The 23,890-nt window shown below is 40.1% G+C and overlaps 1 protein-coding gene across 2 annotated transcripts; it reads right to left on the minus strand.

Annotated features, from left to right (window-relative positions):
* Positions 1 to 6,389: 6,389 nt before the first annotated feature.
* cactin lies at positions 6,390 to 23,797 on the minus strand. 2 transcript variants are annotated; one of them, XM_034184156.1, is made up of 10 exons: positions 23,397 to 23,797; positions 19,582 to 20,149; positions 19,361 to 19,456; positions 17,283 to 17,428; positions 15,706 to 15,868; positions 14,255 to 14,369; positions 11,754 to 11,946; positions 11,481 to 11,603; positions 11,039 to 11,373; positions 6,390 to 7,310 (listed from the first exon to the last, which is right to left on the minus strand). In XM_034184156.1, the coding sequence occupies exons 1-10, from the start codon at positions 23,663 to 23,665 to the stop codon at positions 6,820 to 6,822; spliced, it is 2,499 nt and encodes an 832-aa protein (XP_034040047.1). In that variant the 5' UTR covers positions 23,666 to 23,797; the 3' UTR covers positions 6,390 to 6,819. The 2 variants fall into 2 exon arrangements, with proteins under 2 accessions (XP_034040047.1, XP_034040046.1); XM_034184155.1 differs by having other exon boundaries at positions 11,039 to 11,376; positions 23,397 to 23,796.
* Between the last annotated feature and the right edge of the window lie 93 nt (positions 23,798 to 23,890).

The following is a 23,890-nucleotide window of genomic DNA, read 5'->3' on the forward strand; positions in this document are numbered from 1 at the left end:
GATTAAGATCCGGACTATTTGCAGCCCATGACATTGACCCTATGTGTCTTTTTACAAGAAATGTTTTCACAGTTTTTGCTCTATGGCAAGATGCATCTTTCCTCACATCCTTTCAATTGATGGGATAAGAAAAGTGTCCAAAATATCAATGTAAACTTGTGCATTTATTGATGATGTAATGACAGCCATCTCCCCAGTGCCTTTATCTGACATGCAGCCCCATATCATCAGTGACTGTGGAAATTTACATATTCTCTTCAGGCAGTCATCTTTATAAATCTCATTGGAACGGCACCAAACAAAAGTTCCAGCATCATCACCTTGCCCAATGCAGATTCGAGATTCATCACTGAATATGACTTTCATCCAGTCATCCACAGTCCACGATTGCTTTTCCTTAGCCCATTGTAACCTTGTTTTTTTTTTCTGTTTAGGTGTTAATGATGGCTTTCGTTTAGCTTTTCTGTATGTAAATCCCATTTTCTTTAGGCAGTTTCTTACAGTTCGGTCACAGATGTTGACTCCAGTTTCCTCCCATTCGTTCCTCATTTGTTTTGTTGTGCATTTTCAATTTTTGAGACATATTGCTTTAAGTTTTCTGTCTTGACGCTTTGATGTCTTCCTTGGTCTACCAGTATGTTGCCTTTAACAACCTTCCCATGTTGTTTGTATTTGGTCCAGAGTTTAGACAGCTGACTGAACAACCAACATCTTTTGCAACATTGCGTGATGATTTACCCTCTTTTAAGAGTTTGATAATCCTCTCCTTTGTTTCAATTGACATCTCTCGTGTTGGAGCCATGATTCATGTCAGTCCACTTGGTGCAACAGCTCTCCAAGGTGTGATCACTCCTTTTTAGATGCAGACTAACGAGCAGATCTGATTTGATGCAGGTGTTAGTTTTGGGGATGAAAATTTACAGGGTGATTCCATAATTTATTCCTCAGAATTGAGTGAGTCCATATTTTTTTCCCTCTGCTTGGTCTAAAAAAAAAGTAACCGTTACTGACTGCCGCAATTTTTTTTCTTGATTTCTTAAAGTGTTTCTTAAAGCCAGAAAGTTGCCATTTGAAATGACTTTAGTTTTGTGTCATGTCTGTGATCTTTTTTTCTACAAAATTAAACAACTGAATGAACATCCTCCAAGGCCAGTGATAATTTTTGCCAGGGGTTGTGTATGTGTCAGTGGCTACTTACCTCACTGTTTTAGTCCATCTCATCGTTCATTTTGAAATTCTGTTACCTTAATATTGTGTTCGAGTGATAAATTTGAAAGAACTAATTAATATGAACACTTTTCAAGGGATCCTTACTAGTGACCTCTATTATATATCATAATGTGCGCTGTTGTAGTAATTATGTTCAGTGAGTAGTAATACATTAGTGACCATTACAGCAGAAGTGGTTGCTCAATGCAGTCACTGTTGTAATAAGTCACTTATGTGAAATATTACAACTGTGCACATTATTGCAATATTGGATGCTTGATGTGGTCAATGTTATAATAACAGTCATGAAATATAATTATTACAACTAGCATGTTTCCTGTGGGGATCCCTCGGCTCTAGATTGAGTAGTGTTTGTAAAATAGGTAGCTGACATTTTAAAGGGTGGTAATAAATTATGCAAAGTTTCTATAATGAGTTGGAATGGTGTGTGAGTCCAGAATGTTTTTAGAACCTTTGACCTTAGACCTCAACAGTTTTTAGAACTAAACTCTTATTTCCTTATAATTATGTCATATTTTTTATTGCTAATTTATGGTCTTAATATGTTTATAAATTGTTTAGGTTCTTGTTATGTACACACTTTTATTATTATCGGTATTATTATTTTATGTTTACTTCTATTTTGTCATTTGATTTTTTAAATGGACCACAATGGAAATAAGTTTTCAATTTCTTCCGTCATCCATGTATTTTTAATGTATTTATAATTATATTATGTACTTCCATTGAACTTACTAAATAAAATCATGCACACACGCTTTTAATATATAGATGATTTACCACCCTCTGCCACAATGGCATGTTAGTTCAGAATGTAACTATCAACATTCATTGTTCAGTGTTCCTAGCTAATATCCGTAGTTTAATCCCATCAACATTCCATTTTGGCTGCATTCATCCTTGACCCAGAATACATAAGCATGCAAAACGGCAAATGTCAGCTCTCCAGTTTGCCTGTGATCAAAGTTATACACATGTACGCACACAGAGCTTTTTGTCTTTTCTGCATTCTGCCACAAACAGGTGCTTTTATGGCAACATGACACTTAACTGACTACGTAAACAAATTCAACTACAAAAAAAAATCAATAACGGTAACAACACTTGAACTAAAATGAATCACAATAACATTTAAAACCCCAAACTCCCATGGTGCATTGTAGCACAATGTCCATTGTTCACTGTTGTTAGCTAATATGGCTAATTTCCCCAAAAATATTACAACCTATCAACTTTACGTTTTCACAGCATTCATCCTTGACCCAAATAGCATACCAAAAGGCAAATATCAGCTCTCCTCAGTTTCTCCGTGATCGAAGCCATACATGCATACATACATACGCATGTACGCACACACAGAGGCCGCTTGGCTATTATAAAATAGGTCATTTCTCAGTGCAGTCACTAATGTCATGAAAAAAGAAGTAAACATGGGAAGTGTGTGTGAGAGAGAGACATTTCCATGGACATTTTGTTACTGTTGGCAGTTGAATGTTTGTGTTAAATTCAAAGTCCAGGAAACCAACTGGTGTCAAACAATGTAAAATACAGTTCTAAAAATTTAAAATATGAATGGATTTTGCACAAAACTTGTGAAGAAATGATCAATGGGTCAGTGAGGAGTTTGCTAAATACAGCAGATCCGATAAACTTGTCAGTTGTGATGACGCTAATATTCAGTTTTGATTCCTACATTGTTTTCTTTTAGCTTCATTTGCCCCAGGGATGATTAAAGTGTGTCATATTACAGTTAATGTGATCAGCTATTTTTCATATTTTAAAATATTCACATCATTGAGATCTGTTAAAGCAGCCATCTTCAGTTACATGTTGTGATGTCATAAAGCAGCTACTCTGACTCATGGAGTCACTTGATGATGCGTGAGCCCTTTTGAATCAGGATATAAAGGCTGTGTCAACTGAATCTGCCTCATTTGAGCCCCACACTGGCAGGTTGTTAAGAGGTAAGCAGCATATCTTGTAAATATATATATATATATATTTTAAAATATATACTAAATTAATCTTGAATAATTGTGTTGGACTTCAGCCAGTTGTGTCTATTTTTCTGGTCTATGTGTGTTTGATGTCTTCACTCAGTAATGCTGATTAAATGTAAGTTGTTCTGCTTCCTACCAGGTTGAAGATGTTCCAGTTTGTGTCGCTGCGCTGTTGTGCGTCTACCTTCGCCTCCCCTCGGCCCTTTCTGACAAGCTGCTGTGTCGCTACAGCTCTATCGTAGAAAAGGAGAGGACACCTCTGATTGTCCCCACTGAGTATCTTGCCAATAAGACATGCTACAAGGCCTACGTTCGCTATGGGAAGCACACCATCATGAAGGGTTTGGGCTGTGTTGACAAAGACAAGTGTGGAAAGATTCATAATTACATGTGGCATGAAGTCCTTTATACAATTTTCTATGACTGCTGCGACTGGAAGTTCTGCAATTCCTACTCGGACCACCAGGACAAATCCCCCTTGTCCTCCTCCCTCTACATCAACCAACCTGACTGTTCTGATACTCTGTTGTGTAGTTTCTTTCTTGTGTCCATTTCTACCACCTCTCTTAAATAACTGTTGCACAACCTCTGACAGATGATCTCAATCAGCATCCATGGACACTCTAAATACTCTGTACACCTCAGCCTCTTGGAGAAAGATTGGACTGTTTTCATACTTTTGTATATTCTGCCTGATTTGTGGACTCTACAACTACTCGTTAGAACTTCAGATCTCTTGATTTCACAGAACACATACCCACCTGGTACGACCTTGACAGCGTCTCTGAGTTTGTCCACTGAAGGATTGTCACTGTGGGCTGCTCCTGTCTGGAGATCACCAGCCTGACTGAAACTCTTCACCTTTTTGCTTTCTGTCACCTGTTTTATCTGCTCTGTACCTACAGCCATAGAGGCCTGTTGTCTTCGTTGTCTTTTAAAGATTAAATTTGAGGCAACTCCCTGATTTAAATACTTAAATGGACATTGTCATTTTAATATACTTTTTTTTCCATCTCAGAATTGCTTGAAATTATTTCAATATCTATAAAATAAATAATTTTGATACGTCTGGTTTCTTTGTTTATTGTATATTGACCTGTCTGATCTCTGCTCATCCCTTCTGTTGCTCTCCTCAAGGCAGTTTATGGTCTTTTGTTTGATTTACCAACCAGTCACCTCACCTGTTGCAGCCTGGACAATTATGTGACACAGTTCCAAACTGTTTTTTCCTCTTTTTCTGCTGCATCTTAAATAAGGGTGATTCTTAGACTACGGGCACTTATGTCCTTTGATCATATTGTATGAAAAAGAAAAAAGGGGAAATTTCACACTTTTATAGTTATCTTTACAATTAAAGTGTGTTAAGAAATTTGATCTAGTAGTCTATGACTTTTTCACCTTTTTTCAGCATCATTATATGCAAATATTGCCATTTTGTGCTTGTCCCACACCCAGACTTTTGATCTTCAATGATAAAAATGAATGGTAAAGAAACATTTTTTCTAATGTTTTAAAATATCTGAATAAAATATCAGTAAAATAATCAAAACATAATTGGGGTATTCAATGTCATACAACTGTTGTGATTTTTTTTTAACAAAATGTAGTTTGCCGTAATTTCCACCACAACACTGTAATGTCCCTTTAAACAGTTTGTATGAAAGTTTGGGTAGTTTCTATGGAGATAAACAGTGACATCAGAGCACATGTATATAGCGCCAAATCACAACAAACAGTTGCCCCAAGGCGCTTTATATTGTAAGGCAATGGTGTGGTGGAAATTACATTTACAAGGCCAATAGTGCCCGTAGTTAAAGAATCACCCATAAACAGAACTTTAACATGACCATTATTTGACTGCCTTAGAACTTCATATATCATGAATGACGGCTGCAACAAGGTGTTGAGCACTAAATGGTAAATGGACTGCATTTATATAGCACTTTTCCATCTGAATCAGACGCTCAAAGCGCTTTACAATTATGCCTCACATTCACCCCAATGTCAGGGTGCTGCCATACAAGGTGCTCACTACACACCGGGAGCAATAGGGGATTAAAGGCCTTGCCCAAGGGCCCTTAATGATTTTCCAGTCAGGTGGGGATTTGAACCCATGATCTTCTGGACTCAGTCCAACACCTTAGCCACTAGACTATCACCTCCCCTTTAAGCACTTTAAGGTATTGTTACATTTAAAAACAGTGCAGCCACTATTCATGATATAATTCATTATAGATCTTTGTCATTTGATTTGTGGATTGTGTCTCGTGGCACCGATTATTTGTCCCATTGTATAGAAAAATATTCCGTTGTGTGATTGATCCCATTCTTCATGGATTTTGGTTCCATACCTTTCCACTCCTTGAATGACTCCACTACCTTTTTGTAAAAACATGTCTGTGATATGAGGAAGCTAAATCCAGTATTCTGGACTGCAGAAAGTGCAAGTCTGCTTTCAAGCATCCCACATCTGCCCTCAGTGGTTTTTGCTGTTAGCAGTGTGCCGGCGGCTCGTCTGCCCGACAGTGAAGCTCTGTGCGGACACAAAGCCGCGTCTGCCCCGCTGCTTTTGGTTTCCTGTTCAGAGAAGAAACAATTTTAAATAAAATATCAAATGACATGGACCGGTTTAGGTGTAATATGACACAAATAACGTTTTCCATTCGTGCCATGGAAAGAATATTTTCATTTGTTCAAAGATTGAATGTTTTGCCTCATTGAATGAAACATTCCATGTTTTAATTCAGGAAAATATTATCATTGCACTGATGAACATTCATGTTCCCATAATCAAGCGATGGATCTTACAGGCCTCTATCTTCTGGTTGCTCTGATTTATATTCTCACCAAAGTAAACTCTTTAGTTTGATTGGAAGTGCAACAACACATTCTCAAAGCATTTTTTTTTTTAATGAGAAAGGACACGTGTGGCTGATGTGCCCACAGAGATGGAGAAGTTACTTACCGCAACTGTTATTATAATTTTTTGACTACAGATAGCCAGCACTTATGAAGAGCAGACTGGATGCCCCTGAACTGGGTGATAATCTATTTTTGATTGACAAAACCTCCACACGCCTTCTGATCCTGCTCGAAAAGAGCAACCATTTTAATCTTGAGGTGGCTCTAAATAAAGGAGCTAATCCTGGAAATTTAAATGTCTGAGAGATTACATAAAACACTTTCAGTATTTTAGGAAACTTTACAAAAACAAACTGAATCGTGAGGGTAATAAGAAAAGTACAGCAGCCAGCCATGTTCACAAATCAAAAGGGCAGGCAGTAGAAAAGCAAAGGTTTGATTTAAACATCAATAACGAGTTCATAACCAGGCCATTTTCAATAGTTACCAAATATCTCAAAGCAAATATTCATATGTCAGAATCAACACGAAGTACATTAACAGCTACAAGTGCTCAGACAAATCAAATACAGCTGAAAGGAATAAAAATATTTCCAACTTCTGTTTAGCTTGAGCTTTTGGGGGTTCGTCAGTAACGTGTGTGTGTGTGTGCCCATCTCACATGTTGAGATCAAACATCCCGAGTGGTCCTTTGATGGAAGTTTTAGTTCCTTGTGGCATATGGCCTTTATCGCCGATAGCGATACCTCTTAAAGTGGAACCACAGCTGGAATATACCATTTGCAAATTGACAGCGAAAGCCGTGTCGGTGCGAGTACTCCCACTCCCTGTTCACTATTTTGAAAGCAATGTCCTCGTATGGAGGCCCTGCGTGGAACCTTAGAATTCCAAAATCCTTGTTGTCGGGACTTGGCTCAAGGAAATACTGTGGGGTGGAACGCTTGTCAATCAAGTCCGGGTAGAAAATATTGAATTTGTATCCCTGCACAATTTTGGGTGGAGGGTTGTCAAAGTCATAATGAGTTTGGTTGTATTTGTTCCACTCAAAGCCGGTGTGAACCCTGTTGAAGAAACGGGGTTTCCTGGGACGGTACTTGTCTGCCCACAGGTACATCTTCCCTGTGACAGGAATCTCCACGCTGAACTGGGCCTCATCGTTGCCCATTCCCTCCTTGGCCCGTCGTACAAAAGCATCTTCTGCACTCTCATTTGCATCACCTGACAACACACAGAACAGTTCAACAACAGAACAGTGAGTCAGAGGGAAACAGATGCAGTGGTGGGCACAGTTCAGCTAATCCAATAACCGATAATTATTGACGCTAATGTTGTTGCTAGCAGATTACAACCCCTGGCAATAATTATGGAATCACCGGCCCAAGCAGTGGGAAAAAAAAAAATATGGAATCACTCAATTCTGAGGAAAAAATTATGGAATCATGAAAAACAAAAGAACGCTCCAACACATCACTAGTATTTTGTTGCACCACCTCTGGCTTTTATAACAGCTTGCAGTCTCTGAGGCATGGACTTAATGAGTGACAAACAGTACTCTTCATCAATCTGGCTCCAACTTTCTCTGACTGCTGTTGCCAGATCAGCTTTGCAGGTTGGAGTCTTGTCATGGACCATTTTCTTCAACTTCCACCAAAGATTTTCAATTGGATTAAGATCCAGACTATTTGCAGGCCATGACATTGACCCTATGTGTCTTTTTGCAAGGAATGTTTTCACAGTTTTTGCTCTATGGCAAGATGCATTATCATCTTGAAAAATGATTTCATCATCCCCAAACATCCTTTCAATTGATGGGATAAGAAAAGTGTCCAAAATATCAATGTAAACTTGTGCATTTATTGATGATGTAATGACAGCCATCTCCCCAGTGCCTTTACCTGACATGCAGCCCCATATCATCAATGACTGTGGAAATTTACATGTTCTCTTCATGCAGTCATCTTTATAAATCTCATTGGAATGGCACCAAACAAAAGTTCCAGCATCATCACCTTGCCCAATGCAGATTCGAGATTCATCACTGAATATGACTTTCATCCAGTCATCCACAGTCCACGATTGGTTTTCCTTAGCCCATTGTAACCTTGTTTTTTTCTGTTTAGGTGTTAATGATGGCTTTCGTTTAGCTTTTCTGTATGTAAATCCCATTTCCTTTAGGCGGTTTCTTACAGTTCGGTCACAGACGTTGACTCCAGTTTCCTCCTATTTGTTCCTCATTTGTTTTGTTGTGCATTTTTGATTTTTGAGACATATTGCTTTAAGTTTTCTGTCTTGACGCTTTGATGTCTTCCTTGGTCTACCAGTATGTTTGCCTTTAACAACCTTCCCATGTTGTTTGTATTTGGTCCAGAGTTTAGACACAGCTGACTGTGAACAACCAACATCTTTTGCAAGATTGCGTGATGATTTACCCTCTTTTAAGAGTTTGATAATCCTCTCCTTTGTTTCAACTGACATCTCTCGTGTTGGAACCATGATTCATGTTAGTCCACTTGGTGCAACAGCTCTCCAAGGTGTGATCACTCCTTTTTAGATGCAGACTAATGAGCAGATTTGATTTGATGCAGGTGTTAGTTTTGGGGATGAAAATTTACAGGGTGATTCCATAATTTATGCCTCAGAATTGAGTGAGTCCATATTTTTTTCCCTCTGCTTGGTCTAAAAAAGTAACCGTTACTGACTGCCACAATTATTTTTCCTGATTTCTTATAGTGTTTCTTAAAGCCAGAAAGTTGCCATTTGAAATGACTTTAGTTTTGTGTCATGTCTGTGATCTGCTTGTTTTCTACAAAATTAAACAACTGAATGAACATCCTCCGAGGCTGGTGATTCCATAATTTTTGCCAGGGATTGTAGCTTTTCAGATAATTTTTAATACCATCAATGGACCAATTATCTTCCGATAAATTTAGTTCCGATAACTTTCAGTCCACTAACATTTTTTTTTTGCTGGTAAAATGAGCAAAGTTTAACGGTCAAAAACATTTGTAAACCGAAAAATCTAACATTTTAGTCAGTCTGTTGTGTCTTTGCAGCTGTCGCTTTCTGATAACATCATCATTAAGCGCAAAACGTTATTGCAGAATGCAGGAGGACACAGGGACTCGCTGCCAGGAGGGGAAAAAAAAAAAAAAAAACTAAACAGAGACGTTATTCTAAAAAATTTGAATGTTTTGAATGCGGTAAATTTTATACCTTGCATCCAGCCTTGATTTTGCTTAAAGACACCGTCATTAAGCCCTCCACAGCATGTCTTTTTCCTGGTTCTCTCCCTCAGCCCCAACCAGTCCCAGCAGAAGACTGCCCCTCCCTGAGCCTGGTTCTGCTGGAGGTTTCTTCCTGTTAAAAGGGAGTTTTTCCTTCCCACTGTAGCCAAGTGCTTGCTCACAGGGGGTCGTTTTGACCGTTGGGGTTTTACATAATTATTGTATGGCCTTGCCTTACAATATAAAGTGCCTTGGGGCAACTGTTTGTTGTGATTTGGCGCTATATAAAAAAATTGATTGATTGATTGCAAATTCTGACTTTTGGCAGCCCAATTGATGGAAATCCGTTGTAGCAACAGAGAACTTTAATCCCTGCAGACGGCCCGAATGGAATGTGGGAATTCTTCTGCAACAAAACCCTGAAAGCTGCCGCAGAATGCACTGGAATCAAAAAGGACGAAGTGTTTCAGAGGCCATTCTGACTATCCACTAGGAGTCCCCGTACATGATTTGGTGCAAATTCTGGGCTCAACAGGGAGCAGAAACTGACAGGCTGTGATGGCATAGAGGAGCAATAAGGAGGCATCTGTGAGTAAGTGACAGACCATCTGTGGTCTTGTGATCCTGGGCCTGCTTACAGAGGAATGGAAGCATTGCATTCCACCAAACTTTTCACATTGTCTCTCATTGGGGCAAGTGAGGACATGGTCCTAACAGCTGAATCTACTGTAGTGTCCCATTGGTCCAGCTACTTTAAATATCTGTATAAGGCTGTTAGACATTTCCAATGCCAGGGTTCTGGTGGCTGATCCAGTCAGCTGCAAACCACAAAATCAAAGTGAGTTTGCAAAGGTGGTGAAACATTTGAGGGGATCTGCAGTACTGGAGCTGAACTCCTTCAGACAGGTGAAGCAGATTGCGCTTGGTGTTGCAATCTCTACTTGCATTTGGGAGGCAGGTATTATCCAAACACACAGGAAGAAAGAACTTGTCCTTCTCTGGAAAGCAAAAGGTGACCTCCTAGATTGTAACAAAAAGGTTATTACACTGCCCTCTTTGCTGGGCAAAGGTATTTGTGAGGGTCATGCTCAACTGGATTTAGCGTCAGCTGCTTAGCGATCCAGAGCAGTTAACAAGCACATCTTGATGGTTTCAACTCTTTTGTGACAGTGTAGATGGCAAAATTCAAAAAACTGTCTCACTGTCCAAGTCACGTAAGTTGCACCTTTTTTCTATATGTGGAACTTACACACAGCATTTCCCTGGGAGTGTGTTTAACAACAGACAGGACATCAGCGTAGCACATGTGCACACTACAGCCTGTGCTGTTTCTTAATATAGGGACTTTTCAATAACATAAGCAGGATGGACTAATAAGCGTGCTGGACAATATATCGGATGTTATTTGTTATGGTATGGACAAAAGATATTAGATGGACACAGATTCTCCGCCTATAGGGAAACACTATACAAGAAAAATGTGAGTCCAATTTGATTTTTTTTTTTTAAATCAGCTCTTTCATTTGGGAACTTGTGATTTTTCTGTATACAAGTCACATGATGTTCCAAAATTGTTAAAAGAAAATAAATACTTGACTTGTACTCTGGAAAAACTAAGTACTTATTGACCTAACTACATATTCTCTCCTGCTACTTATGGTATAATTTCTTTTTAAATACCCTCCCAACTTTGAAGCATTACACATATGTGTGGTTTCGTACCTGTGACCTGCAGCTGTCTGCGGGCTAGCTGCAGCCTGTGCATGTCCTCTTCAGGCGTGACTGTGTGTGTGTCCAATGGCAGCTCATTCGCTGCTAGGAGCGTTGGACTGTAGCGACCAGAATCATACTCTGCCTGGCTCTGCTGGATCAGATCCTCCTCTGTCAGCACTGCCTCCACTACCTCACTCTTTTCTCCATCCTCTGCCTTGTCTCCCTGTTCTTCTCGATCATCACCTTGATTTGTGTTTCCCACTACAGATGAGGACGATCCTGCCTCTGCGTCCTGCCCACTTCCTTCTGCAGCACTCTCCCCACTTTGCTGTCTTGTGCTGCCCCTGCTGTCATACAAAAGAATTCATGAATAATCCTAAACCGAATGATATGTCACCACCGGGTGCCAGTGGCTTATCACGAGGATGTGCAGAGTTTTGCTATGACTCACTCATCTTCCTCACTCCTCGGCTCCTCCTTAACGATGGGGAATAGAGGTTCGCTCTCCACTCCTTGTTCCCGTTTCAACTTAAACAGCTTCTGACGCAGGACATCTTGGTGACGCTCTCTCAACCTGAGAATTTTTTAAATTTAATTTAAACAATTTCAGGCAACTCAAATTAATCAACTCAAACACAGTTGAGGTCATTACTGATGATAGTGGCATTAAAATTCTTCACTTGAGTTATTCGTGCATAGACATGGAATGTTCAAACTTTTGCACCTGGCTCTTGCCATGTAGACTTTGACTTGCTGCAGCAGACTTTCCCAGTAACCAATATCCAGATTGGATCCACCTGCCCGAATCTTTGCCTCAATATTCAGATGTAGTGCCTGCAGTTGGCTGTATGTCTTTCCTTTGAATACTGTCTGGACATCAGTGCTCACAGCCGTATTGATGCCTTCACGCCGATGATCTGAGAAGCAAAACGACCAGAGGTTTTATTTTTTTTTGGGGGGGGGGAGTATTTTCTAACACTTTGTTTGTGTTCACTCTGGTAAGAGTTCAAACCCACGTTTTCATATAAAAGCATTAACTTTTACCTCTGTCACTGCCATTTGTGTTTTAGCACAATATCTCAATGAAATTTAGTGGCGAGTTAGACTCTGCATAAGGAAAAAGTAAACTGCTGTGTAGATCTGGATCGAAGGTCATTATCTGGACCAAGTCGTCATGACAGTCTGTTGGTGGAGAGGAAGATCATCTCTTTGATCAATTCCCAGGCAGTATAGTGGATGAAGAGATGACCAAGCAGGCCCTGTCTTGACATGTAGTAAATCTACATCCAGGGTCTACCTAGAAACACCTGTGCATGGGTTTGTTTAATGTTGGAATGTTGTTGAATGCCAACAAACACACAGTCCTTGACAGATCATCAGCCTGGTCCGATGGCTGGGAAATCCCAGATGATCGGGATGTGAAGTTCTGCTGCGGCCTTCATCCGCCTTCACAGCCGCTGGGTTACAAGCCATCACTGCCCCTGCCTGATCCATCATGCTGTGTTGTTATGCTGTGAATGTTTTTCAGCGGCAGAAACTGGAAGACTAGGCAGGATTGAGGGAAAGATGAATGCAGCAATGTACAGAGGTATCCTGGATGAAAACCTGCTTCAGTGCACTCTTGACCTCAGACCGAGGCGACGGTTCATCTTTCAGCCGGACAATGACCCTAAGCACACAGCCAAGATATCAAAGGAGTGGCTTCAGGACAACTCTGTGAATGTCCTTGAGTGGCCCAGACAGAGCCCAGACTCGAATCTGATTGAACATCTCTGGAAAGATCTGAAAATGGCTGTGTACAGATGCTCCCCAACTAACCTGATGTAGCTTGATAGGTGTTGAAAGGAGGAATGGGGAAAAGTGGTGCGCCAAGGTTGTGGCATCATATTCAAGAAGACTTGAGGCTGTAATTGCTGCCAAAGGTGCATCAACAAAGTATTGTGCAAAGGGTGTGAATACTTGCGTACACATGATTTTTTTTTTCCCCCAGATAAATCTGGGGGAAAAAAAACAACTTTTTTCATGTTGTCATTATGGGGTGTCATGAGCAGAATATTGAGGGGAAAAAAAAAGAATTTACTCCATTTTGGAATAAGGCTGTCACATAACAAAATGTGGAAAAAGTGAAGCGCTATTGGCTACAGGGGTATTCCAGGCCAGTCTTTTGGACGACTCTTACAGCTCTGGGAATATTAAGGAGAGGAAGGAAGTCTGAAGCTCAGTTTGTGGGAAGCAGCAGAGAGAGCCTCTTGCTGGTTCTGGAACAGACAAGATGAGCTGGAAGCCGGGAAAAGATGGGCAGTGACTGGCCGTCGCTGCCGAGCCACCAACTTGAGGGCACTGTGGTTCTGGGTTGAAAAGTCTGATGGAGGATAGATGCCACCTAGTGACACCTCCCAGTGGAAAGCTGCAGTCACAAGGTAGTAACTGAAGGCAGTGACACCGAGAAGCATCTTGATGTATTTAATAGTAGTGAGTGAGTGAGTGAGTGAAAGGAATCAGGTTCAAAGTTCTGTGTAAGGGTCAAGACCAAAGCTCAGGATCAAAGGGTTGATCCAGATCATTTATCCTGATCTCCAATACTTATTTTTAATTGTAATCACTCAGTTCACCCACAGAGGCCGTCTGGTGGAGTGTAGGTTGAGGTGTATTATGAATTGTTATTAACAACAAATCTCATCCTCTACACGACACTGTGGTTGCTCAGAAAAGCAACCGCAGTGACAGATTCCTCTCCATGAGATGCAGGACTGAGAGGTATAGAAGATCATTTGTCCCGGCCGCCATGAGATTGTTTAACGCTTCTTGTTAATGTAGTTTTACTTCCATATGTTTTTATATTTGTCTTATTTATTGGTATTTTATTGTATGGATGAATTGTGTATGTATGTATGCTCTCGGACAGATGAATTTCCCCTTATAGGGGATGAATAAAGTATCTATCTATCTATCTATCTGTTTGTTTGACTGATTGCTAATTTTTGATTCTGTAAAGCCCACAAAGCAAAGCTTAAAGGCTCCAATCCTGTGTATTGAACCACACCAAAAATTATTCAAGTCTTCCCCATCTTAAGGCCTACCCTCCACTAAATTTCACGGAAATCCATTTACATTCTCCTGAGATGTCCTGCTGACAAACAGCAGCGAAAAGTTAATCTCTTCGATGAGCATCAAGGACCAAGAGTTTCTGTACTTTTTACAGGCAATGGAAAAAATACTGTGTACCTGCTCCTTTCCCAGAGGCCTCCAGTTTTCTCAGTTTGCTGATCTCATCTTCCGTGATGGTGGTCATGTCTCTCCAAAAATCTACATTTTTGCCTTGCTCTAACTCCATGTACACCTGCCAGGGCAATAACAGTACATACAGTAAATTTTAGTTTATTAAAAACACACACCTGCAGCAACAAGTAAACTTTATGGTCGCGGTAATTTTGCATAAGTAAAATTTAGTAGTTCAGGAAGGAAATAGGAACAGAAAGGAAACCAGTGTAGCACCTTCAACTACACTTCAATGCTTAACCCACTGAGAGCCATAAGTGCCAACTATTTTGAGACACAGGGATTATTAATGAAGGAAAAAAAAAGGCATATTCCGGTAAATCCTTGCCAATTTTGTCTGTAGTCACCTGCTAGTTCAGTACCATCCCCCAGGGATACAGGGATCCAACTTTCCCTCAATGCACATCATGTCCCACAAGGGTATTTAGAGTTCAATGCCCACCTCCCTTCCATGGGAACAGAGGGATCGTTCCCTCTGTTTAGAGTTAGTATAGGACTTCTATTTACTACAGAAAGCACTGGAAAACAGGAGGTAACTGCTGATATATTATAGTTTAGTTTGTTGCTATGGACAAGACCTGCACCCGGACAGCACCCCGGTATAGTGCAGTACATGTTGAAATCTCGTTTCTGTTTACAGCTAGTAAATCGTATACTGCAGAGAATTGTTTGGCTGTGTGCTACCAGGAGCTACAAGTTGATTACAGTAGAAGCCTTCTAAATACCATTTCCATGCTATTAGCCAAGGTGAGTCTCTATGATGAGGATGTGCAATCACTTATAGTGAAGTGATTAATTTTAAGTTTCACTGATACAACACAAACATGGCTGTGCACTGTTTATTGTCCAGTTAGTGAGGGTAATGAACAGATGACCACGCATATAAGCAGTGCCCCCCACCCCGACCTGCTTTATATTCACTATTATTCAGGCTTTCAGCTGTTGGTTGAACAATGACTTTCAACAATGAGTTTCATGCAATTTTCTGAGAATCCACAGATGAATGGCTTTTAATTATGAAATTGACAAACTGATTAATTGATAAAGACAACAAACATTATCTGCAAGCTTATTTGGGGTAATCCACAGACTACAGCATGAAATAAAATGTGGTTATAATATAAATATCACTTTCAAAAGACTGGTCACCAAATAACTGGTTTGATAGTATTCCTAAAAAATCAACTTGGACATCCATTTTATCAGAGTTCATATTTATAGGTGTCAAAGAGGATGCAACTGTCCTAATGCAAAACTTGCTGACAACAAAGAAAAGAAGAAATAATTATGTTTATATGTGAAACTCCTTCACAAAAATGGTCCTCTTTAAATAATATTCTGCGCTTGTGCTACAGGACTATTATAAATGTAGCAAAGTCTCTCTCACACACACACACCTTTATGTCTTCCAGAAGGTCATCCATATCTGTGACTGTTAGTCCGTTCAAAAACGTATAGGGTTCATGCATCTCCACAGCAAAATCATCATCTTCAGCACTAATGTACTTCGCTAGAAGGTCAATGGGTTTGGCACGACCATCACGGATTCGAATCTTAGACCTAAACATAAAAGACACATTGTATAGTCTGCAGTGTTAAGGAATGCTGGAAGAACTGGAATTATGAAAACAGCAATGAACAAACAGCAAACCTTCACTAACGTAACTAGGACAGAGGTACAAAGACAAGAACAATGGTTTTCAGCCTAATCCTCAAGTACCACATGACCTACACATTTTCCACTTCTTGTCCAGCTGATTAGCTGTGATTGGCTGCACAGTCAATCACAGCTAATCAGCTTGTGGCAGAGCACGGAGATGTGAAAATTGTAAAGCCCAGGTGGAACTTGAGAACCGTTGGACAAGAAGAGCTTTTAAAACGCCAACCATGAAATGTGCGTGGATCTTATAGGCCATTTTTGACATCATAACAAGAATGTTAAAGACATTAGAGACAAGCAGAAAAGTAAATGATGCTAACTAATACCCCCATATAATATATATATATATATATATATATATATATATATATATATGCCTCCTCCCAATGGGACGTGCCCGGAACACCTCTCCAGCGAGACGTCCAGGGAGCATCCGGAAAACATGCCCGAGCCACCTCAACTGGTTTCTTTCGACATGGAGGAGCAGCGGCTCGACTCCGAGCTCCTCCCGAGTGACCGAGCTCCTCACCCTATCTCTAAGGGAGCGCCCAGCCACCCTGCGGAGGAAACTCATCTCGACTGTTTGTACTCGCGATCTCGATGAGCCAAATCTCATGACCGAAGTGAGGATCTGAACATAGATCGATCGGTAAATCAAGAGCTTTGCCCCCCTACTCATAATAAAATTAAAATAAAATTGGTTGGTTACAGCAGCATTGACTACGTGAACTTAACTGTAAATGAACTGCTTGAATAACGCTCATAAAACCAGACAGACAAATGAATATTAAAAATTCTTACATTTAAAAAAAAATTTAAAAAATTATTTGAAACTTTGAAATGTATTTGGAGCATAATTTGAAAGGTAGCATCTGCACAATTTTTATAAATAGACAAATTTAACAAAAAAATTCTCGAGGTCAAAATTTGAAAAATGTAAAAACTGCCAAAAAAATTATAAAATTAAGTTAAATTTTGCACTGCATCTCTATTAGTGGCACAGATGATATACACCAACTCTGAAGAAAAAAAAAATCAGTTTAGTATTTTCTGTAATATTGTACAGATCAAAAACAATCTCTGAACTGATGGGCAGATTTAATTCTTTGGCTACTACTTTACATCGTTGTGCTTTTGGTCAGGGACATAATAAACCAAAATTATATTTTTAAAGAAAGTGAACAGAAGGAAAAAAAATGCACACCAAAATTAGCTAATCCCTCCTCTGATACAAGAACAAACTTAATCTTGAAATATGTCCACCATGTAATCAAACTCAATCAACTACACAGACACTGGGTAAAACACACTAACCGTAATTTCGCTTGCTGCAGATGAAAGTTGTCTTCCTGTTCAGCCCAGGTCTTAAAATGCTCCGCCTCCTTCTCTCTCTGCAGCATCTCCAGCTCCGTCTCCCTCATGGCTTTCTCTCGCTCCCTCTCCAGACGCAGCTGTTTTACCTGTTACAACATTTTATTTGGCATTTAGACTTTGAATACATTTTACCATGATTTACACATGAAACACAGAATAAATGCTTGTGGGAAACAAGGACTAATAAATAAAATAAATAAATAAATATGCTCTTCCAAATAATACTACATTCCCAGAAGCTAAAACACTGGTTGATGCTTGTGAATTTACAACCCCTGGCAATAATTATGGAATCACCGGCCTTGAAGGATGTTCATTCAGTTGTTTAATTTTGTAGAAAAAAAAGCAGATCACAGACATGACACAAAACTAAAGTCATTTCAAATGGCAACTTTCTGGCTTTAAGAAACACTGTAAGAAATCAGGAAAAATAATTGTGGCAGTCAGTAACGGTTACTTTTTTAGACCAAGCAGAGGGAAAAAAAATATGGACTCACTCAATTCTGAGGAATAAATTATGGAATCACCCTGTAAATTTTCATCCCCAAAACTAACACTTGCATCAAATCAGATCTGCTCGTTAGTCTGCATCTAAAAAGGAGTGATCACACCTTGGAGAGCTGTTGCACCAAGTGGACTGACATGAATCATGGCTCCAACACGAGAGATGTCAATTGAAACAAAGGAGAGGATTATCAAACTCTTAAAAGAGGGTAAATCATCACGCAATGTTGCAAAAGATGTTGGTTGTTCACAGTCAGCTGTGTCTAAACTCTGGACCAAATACAAACAACATGGGAAGGTTGTTAAAGCAAACATACTGGTAGACCAAGGAAGACATCAAAGCGTCAAGACAGAAAACTTAAAGCAATATGTCTCAAAAATCAAAAATGCACAACAAAACAAATGAGGAACGAATGGGAGGAAACTGGAGTCAACGTCTGTGACCGAACTGTAAGAAACCGCCTAAAGGAAATGGGATTTACATACAGAAAAGCTAAACGAAAGCCATCATTAACACCTAAACAGAAAAAAACAAGGTTACAATGGGCTAAGGAAAAGCAATCGTGGACTGTGGATGACTGGATGAAAGTCATATTCAGTGATGAATCTGGAATCTGCATTGGGCAAGGTGATGATGCTGGAACTTTTGTTTGGTGCCGTTCCAATGAGATTTATAAAGATGACTGCCTGAAGAGAACATGTAAATTTCCACAGTCATTGATGATATGGGGCTGCATGTCAGGTAAAGGCACTGGGGAGATGGCTGTCATTACATCATCAATAAATGCACAGGTTTACGTTGATATTTTGGACACTTTTCTTATCCCATCAATTGAAAGGATGTTTGGGGATGATGAAATCATTTTTCAAGATGATAATGCATCTTGCCATAGAGCAAGAACTGTGAAAACATTCCTTGCAAAAAGACACATAGGGTCAATGTCATGGCCTGCAAATAGTCCGGATCTTAATCCAATTGAAAATCTTTGGTGGAAGTTGAAGAAAATGGTCCATGACAAGGCTCCAACCTGCAAAGCTGATCTGGCAACAGCAATCAGAGAAAGTTGGAGCCAGATTGATGAAGAGTACTGTTTGTCAATCATTAAGTCCATGCCTCAGAGACTGCAAGCTGTTATAAAAGCCAGAGGTGGTGCAACAAAATACTAGTGATGTGTTGGAGCGTTCTTTTGTTTTTCATGATTCCATAATTTTTTCCTCAGAATTGAGTGAGTCCATATTTTTTTCCTCTGCTTGGTCTAAAAAAGTAACCGTTACTGACTGCCACAATTATTTTTCCTGATTTCTTATAGTGTTTCTTAAAGCCAGAAAGTTGCCATTTGAAATGACTTTAGTTTTGTGTCATGTCTGTGATCTGCTTTTTTTCTACAAAATTAAACAACTGAATGAACACCCTCCGAGGCCGGTGATTCCATAATTTTTGCCAGGGGTTGTACAAGATGTACATACGTATCTGGCATTGCTTTCTCTGCCAAAACATATCCATCAGCTCCTACCTTCTGCAGCTCTCTGCGGTTCTCTTCCTGAATAAGTTTGTTCCTTTCTTTAAGCTCTTTTTCTCCAAGATGTCCAATGCCTTTTTTATCCAGTGCCTGGGAGGATAAAATACAATAAAGAAGAATCCTGCATGAAATACAACTTTTGGCAGCAAATTTCTAAACATTCTACAACAAGCAAATGTTCAAAAGGCCTTCTGAAACTGCTCTATATAACTCACCTTCTGCCATTTGAAGGTACCTAATAAATTGTTATCGCCGAAGGGATTATCTGCATTTGTGTATCCCATGTACTCCTCACTCCAGCCCATCTTCTCTCTCCTTTTCTTCTCCTTTGCCTCCTTCTTTAACAATCGTCTAGCCCGCTTCTCTTCTGGGGTCTCCAGAGCCTTCATCACCTCCTTCTGCTTTTGCCTCTCCTCCTTTTCTTTGGTGGCACACTTTTCCTGATCAGAATCTGAGTTACTCGAGGAATCGGGTGAACTGGAGCGTTGCCTCCCTCTGTCATCAGCCTTTCTGCTTCCCTCATCCCTCTCTCGCTCCTCGCTGCTTTCATTCCTCTTCCTTCGCTCTTGGGTTCCTTTTCTTGACTGGGACCTACTGTTGCTCCTGCACTTCTCTCGCTCCCTCCTCCATCTGTCTCTCAGTGGACTTCCCTGGTGAGGACTTCTCCATCGTCTTCCTTCTCTCTCACTGCTCCCGGAATCTGAGCTGGACTGGGACCTTCCCCTCAGTCCTTTCTGGCTCTTCTTTTCCTGTCTTCTCTCTTTGGGATCATCAGCATCAGAACTAAAACAAACAACAAGATTTATAAAACTATAGAACTATGGTTCTGAACCGGAAACTTTATATTCTTTTATGGTCCAGAACAAAACCATTTATTTAAAATAATGGTAACTGGTTAATACCCTTATTTTTCATTCTTGAAAAGATTTCCATTTACAATGACCTGGTGAGGACGTCAGACTCCATTAATGCTCCACACCCAAACAGTTGGTGGCAGTAATGCACCGGCTGATTTGCAAACCGCCAATAAACTCGACAGAAGAAGAAGACCCGGTGAGGTTCACTTCCACCTGTCGTATATTTTGGTTGTCGTTGGTGGGACAAATCGCTGTCATCCCGTGTTTTTTATTTTAAGCTGAGAAATGCTCCTGGAGCAGACAAACATCGAGGGACTTATTTAAAAATACTACATTTATTCAGGTAATTATTATGCTTTTTTTTGTCTCATGGATCAAATGGGATTTATTTTCATTGCAAGCAGAATGCTGAAGATGCATCAGATGGCTGAACGCTGGCGTGAATATATTTCAGCTTTTAAAATAACTTCTTTTTTTTGCTGACGGGACAAAGTGCTGGAGTTCTCTCGTAGTTCAGGCTGAGAAACTCATCTGAAGCAGACAAACATTGAGGGACTTCTTAAAAAAAAAAAAAAGCTGTATTTCTTTAGTATATTTCCACAATAAGGAATTAAAGTGCTTCCTAAATGTCGTCTTCCAACACAATAACATCTTCTCTTCAGGCTGTGATGATGAATCTGATTGAAATGACGTAACAGGTCAGATTAAGACTTTATTTTTATTCAGTGTGTGAAGGGTTTCAAAATTTTAAACAATCAAACTGTACAAACGGTCATGCGAGGACTGAAGCTTTTGCTTCTGAGCCAATCAATGGACAGCAGTGGGTTAGCCCTCAGTCCATTACATTGGTACCACAGGCTTCTCTGTGAAGCGAAGAAAAACACAGCGCCATGTCTTAAGACGAAACACACTGCTTTGCTTTAAATACACGATAAGTCTGTTTCAAGTGATCAACTTCTGCTGCCTGCTACAGTACGTTCTACTGTCTTCTCCATTTTTCGTGGGAGCATTACAGCGCCACATACAGGTCAGCATATACAGTGTTTTCAGTGTCCCACAGCTACCATGGAACTTTATTAACTGGTTTTGGACCAATATCTTTTGTTCTAACCGGTTCAGGAATGTCAATTTTGGGGTGGAACCCAAAACCGGAAATGTTAAAATGCTGCCCCAATTTTCAGTTTGGAAAAAATTCTGGTTCAAAGCCCTGCACAAAACAGTGGACTACATGCCCGCAACATTCAACTCTAATATAACGAAAATACGAGGACGAGATTATTAATGGTTTGCAAGTTGGACTAGGATGCCAGCGATCCGAGTTTGCGATTCCCGATTGCACCCAAGCTCCCAACTGGCACCTTGAACAGATGTGCTGGGGAGAAATGAGAGACACGTGCCATGGGCCCTTCTGGAAACAAGCTGGTGACAAAGGGCTTTCTTTTGCTACCGATGTTAAATAATGAACCTCTTCTCTTCTTGTTCTTCTCCCGTTTTGGTCCATTTTGTATTTTAGTATGGCAGGTTATATATTGCCTGATACGGCAAACACGCACCTAGCGATATTTTACCGGATCTCCTCACTGATTGGCTAGTTCAAATGACATCATAGTAGAGTTTATTTCAACATGGCGGCGCCCTCGGCAAAGTTGAACAGGACGATATTTTGCGTAGGCGGCACTGGCAAAATGGCGGGTTGCGCCGTTTTGTCTGCTGTCTAAATTTATTCACAACAGAACGGCCGCGGTCGGGCGGGAACTTAGAGGCGATCGGAGTTTAAGATCTCCTTATTTCACATTCATGATAGTAGCTCAATATTGGTGATTTTCATTACTGAAAATTGGCATACTTTACCATTCACTATTTTCAGGGGTGGACTGATAGAAGGTTTTGCAGACATGACACTGACAGAGAAAAAACAGGATAAACACACGTTTTATTTTTGTTTTTATTCTGTCTTGAATTTGCAGGTACCAAGACTGCAAAAATTATTTCCACCGTGCCCGAAATTATTTCCACCGCATGGCGAAAAGCGCCGGTGGACATATTTTTGGGCACGGCAGTGGAAATAATTTTCACCACACAGTGGAAATAATTTTCGACACTTGGTGGAAGTAATTTCAGGCATGGCTATGCCACGTTTTTGAGCTGCTTTTAGCGTGCGAGAATCCCTCGAGCTATTTCCACCGCCTGGCTAAAAGCGCCGATGGAGATCATTTCGGCTGCGGTGGTGGAAATTATTTCAGGCACAGCTATGCCACGTTTTTGAGCTGCTTTTAGTGTCCGAGAATCCATCCGGAAGTAGGTGATTTTCTGTTCAGATTCAAACGACTTCATGGCACCCAAAACAGCAAAGAATCCCTCCGCCAGTAGGTGATTTTCTGTTCCGATTCAAATGGCTTTATGGCACCCAAAACGGCATTTAAAGATGAAAAATTAGCACCAATACTCAATACCGAGGGCGCCGCAACACTCAATGCTGAGGATGCCGCCACGCCATGTTGAAATACCCTCTACAATGACGTCATTTGAACTAGCCAATCAGCGAGGAGATCTGCTCAAATATCGCTAGGTGCGTGTTTGCCCTATCCGGCAAAATATATACTTCGTTTTAGTATGGCTCCTACGATGATGGTGATTTTGATGATGCTTTTAATTACAGAAACTCAACCCTTTTATTTGTTTTTAATGTGATTTCTACTCCAAGAGACTAGCTTATCTTCTAGTCCATTATTTTCCTGTCCGAATCTCGATATTATCTAAATCTAAATTTCTTGTTGTCTACACTTCTACAAAGATACAGTTGCTGTTTATTTTAATTTATTCATTTATTAATATCTTATTAAATTCTCTGTTCAATTCATACTTATTTTATTGGTATCCCAGTGTAAACTATATATATATATATATATATATATATATATATATATATATATATATATATATATATACATACATACACACTATACATTTATTGCTACTTACATGAATTAATGAGATTCTAATGTATTTGCAATATGTACATCATGTTCAGTCTAGCTCCTCAATGTTATAGAAATAAGCGTTTACGCTTTGTGTCATCCGTGTGTTTATATTGACTTTACGAAATAAGCTCAATCAATGAATCAATCAAAAATAATATTCAGCATAGTAACAGTTAGCGATCAGCTAGTTACCTGGATGACGGACGACTCCTCCGTCCTCTGTCACTCTCTGGGTCGCTCCTGGATGTCGAACGCCTCTGGTGCTGCTTCCTCCGTCGGCCGGTAGAGCCGTCGCTGAAGTCTGAGCTACTGGAGCATCTCCGACCGCTTCGTTTTTCATCCACAGACCGGCTGCGGCCTCTCCTCTCCGCCGTTGAATCGTTGACTCTAGATCGGTTCTGTCGGCCTCGGCTCCGACTTCTCGACTTGGAGCGACTCCGCCGACGTGACTTCGAACTCATCACAGGCCCCTTATCAATACTGATGTGTTGGTAACGAATACTGACTGTACAAAACTTAAAGAATATCTTTACGCTTAACTGTTAAAACACAAGAAGTCGCGAACTCTTTTTCTTTTCACCCAGAGCCCTAACTCTGCTGCGTCACACAAATATGTCGTAATTTTAAAGCCACCTATCCCTTTTTGTTTGTTTACGTTTCTAGTGCGTATAATATTATGCATTCAT

The sequence above is a fragment of the Thalassophryne amazonica genome, chromosome 12, assembly GCF_902500255.1.
Source record: "Thalassophryne amazonica chromosome 12, fThaAma1.1, whole genome shotgun sequence".
Taxonomy (NCBI): Eukaryota; Metazoa; Chordata; class Actinopteri; order Batrachoidiformes; family Batrachoididae; genus Thalassophryne; species Thalassophryne amazonica.

What these genes read in the sequence shown, in the direction of transcription:
- cactin (XM_034184155.1), bottom strand. Translation starts at nt 23,665, where the DNA reads ATGAGTTCGAAGTCACGTCGGCGGAGTCGCTCCAAGTCGAGAAGTCGG. An exon ending in CCGAGGAGTGAGGAAGATGA is followed by an intron (nt 11,377 to 11,480) that starts GTGAGTCATAGC and finishes TTTGTATGACAG; the next exon opens with CAGGGGCAGCACAAGACAGC. An exon ending in CAGACAGCTGCAGGTCACAG is followed by an intron (nt 7,311 to 11,038) that starts GTACGAAACCAC and finishes GTGTGTTGTCAG; the next exon opens with GTGATGCAAATGAGAGTGCA.